A 2,500-nucleotide genomic window follows, 5' to 3' on the forward strand; every position below is an offset into this window, starting at 1 on the left:
CTAAAATTCTGTCTGCCTGCAGTCCCCACTAAGGGGAGCTTAACAGTTGCGCTGACTGCATACATTACATTGTTATAATTAAGTTCAATATATAAACAGTATGCAGTAAACTGATCAGCTCCCTCTAGTGGTGCCTGTGGCCAGACAGTTCTAACTTCTAAAAAGATATTAAGAAATTACACAGCACTGAGTTTGAACGGGTTCTGACTGGTTTTTAATACATCCAACTTAAAATAGTGATTTTGCTGCAGCTAAAAAAAAATGCTAAAATATGTTCCATAAAAGGGCAATAAGCTTAGTATTGACTGTTTTATGAATTCGTTTTTTGTTCTTCCAGGTCCCCCAGGTCCTGTAGGACGTCCAGGTCTACCTCCTTTTGATGATTCTCAATATCCCCTTGGAAATCCTGGTCTACCAGGAATCAATGGTTTTGATGGTGGGGCTGGAGATCGTGGTACACAAGGACCACCAGGACAAGCTGGTATGGAAACATCTGAATAAAGTGTTCACAGAAATAAAGTTACAGTTTACTTAATGTATGAAGGCACTGCTAAACTACACATTTAATGTAAGAAAATAAATCTTTAGCTGCTAATGGGAAGTAATGAGGGAGTGTGCATATAACATTCAGCATATAACATACATTTATATATATATATATATTTTATAGCCTACAGTAGAGAGACGACGTTTCAGTAGCCTCCAGCTACCTCTGTACAGAGACCACCCATTTCCCTCTCACACAAACAAAGCTTTGCGGCTCAGGATTTGGGCCTGTAACTTAATATTTAACCATGTTTTTTTTTTTTTTGTCAAATATATCATCCACTAAAGGGTCTTCTTTTATTCTGATATTGCTCCGTTATGATGGAATAAAGTATATGTGTATTAGCAATATTTAAAGGGATCCTGTCAGATTTAAAATCCAATCCAATCTGCAGACAGAATGTAATAAAGCAGAAGATTCTGAGCTCATTTATATATAGTTCTGTGGGAAATGTTCCAGGACAGCTAGTATTTTAGTAAGTGGTTTATCCTGCTATATAGAGAAAGGTGTTTATCACTGAATAGAAGTTTTCTTTTTTATTGTAATCTGGAAAGGAAAATAAGAAATATACATTGGTTATATCAGAGGGAATAAATAAATAACCTCAATAATAGAAATACTGAATAAAAACCAATGTAAAAACATTTCTAACAAGCAATAGGTTCTTTGAACCATTATCCTATTCCGGATTGTGTTTTTAATACAACATTTTTTTATTATTTTGAGCACTAAAATTTTTGGGGAATTTTAAAACAAAATAAAAGTGAAATTTTAGGGGTAACCATAGCTTTAGGGTCTTAGTCCTGGAAGGGCTTTATGCCCTGAAGGGAATTGGAATTGCATCACTGAATAGGACCACCCACATTACTATAGAGAGAGCTGTCAATCACAGTGTAGGACCACCCACAATACTATAGAGAGAGCTGTCAATCACAGTGTAGGACCACCCACATTACTATAGAGAGAGCTGTCAATCACAGTGTAGGACCACCCACATTACTATAGAGAGAGCTGTCAATCACAGTGTAGGACCACCCACAATACTATAGAGAGAGCTGTCAATCACAGTGTAGGACCACCCACATTACTATAGAGAGAGCTGTCAATCACAGTGTAGGACCACCCACATTACTATAGAGAGAGCTGTCAATCACAGTGTAGGACCACCCACATTACTATAGAGAGAGCTGTCAATCACAGTGTAGGACCACCCACATTACTATAGAGAGAGCTGTCAATCACAGTGTAGGACCACCCACATTACTATAGAGAGAGCTGTCAATCACAGTGTAGGACCACCCACATTACTATAGAGAGAGCTGTCAATCACAGTGTAGGACCACCCACATTACTATGGAGAGAGCTGTCAATCACAGTGTAGGACCACCCACATTACTATGGAGAGAGCTGTCAATCACAGTGTAGGACCACCCACAATACTATAGAGAGAGCTGTCAATCACAGTGTAGGACCACCCACATTACTATAGAGAGAGCTGTCAATCACAGTGTAGGACCACCCACATTACTATAGGGAGAGCTGTCAATCACAGTGTAGGACCACCCACATTACTATAGAGAGAGCTGTCAATCACAGTGTAGGACCACCCACATTACTATAGAGAGAGCTGTCAATCACAGTGTAGGACCACCCACATTACTATAGAGAGAGCTGTCAATCACAGTGTAGGACCACCCACATTACTATAGAGAGAGCTGTCAATCACAGTGTAGGACCACCCACATTACTATAGAGAGAGCTGTCAATCACAGTGTAGGACCACCCACATTACTATAGAGAGAGCTGTCAATCACAGTGTAGGACCACCCACATTACTATAGAGAGAGCTGTCAATCACAGTGTAGGACCACCCACATTACTATAGAGAGAGCTGTCAATCACAGTGTAGGACCACCCACATTACTATAGAGAGAGCTGTCAATCACAGTGTAG

General features: G+C 39.7%; 1 protein-coding gene across 3 annotated transcripts in view; it reads left to right on the forward strand.

Moving 5' to 3' along the window:
* The window catches only part of COL4A6 (collagen type IV alpha 6 chain), a 267,855-nt gene that overhangs the window by 249,418 nt on the left and 15,937 nt on the right, over positions 1-2,500 (forward strand). For all 3 annotated transcript variants that reach the window (XM_056538783.1, XM_056538784.1, XM_056538785.1), the window contains one exon: positions 338-481. In XM_056538783.1, coding sequence (XP_056394758.1) covers positions 338-481 — 144 coding nt within the window. The remainder of the gene's footprint in view (positions 1-337; positions 482-2,500) is intronic.

Source organism: Hyla sarda, chromosome 9, assembly GCF_029499605.1.
Source record: "Hyla sarda isolate aHylSar1 chromosome 9, aHylSar1.hap1, whole genome shotgun sequence".
Taxonomy (NCBI): Eukaryota; Metazoa; Chordata; class Amphibia; order Anura; family Hylidae; genus Hyla; species Hyla sarda.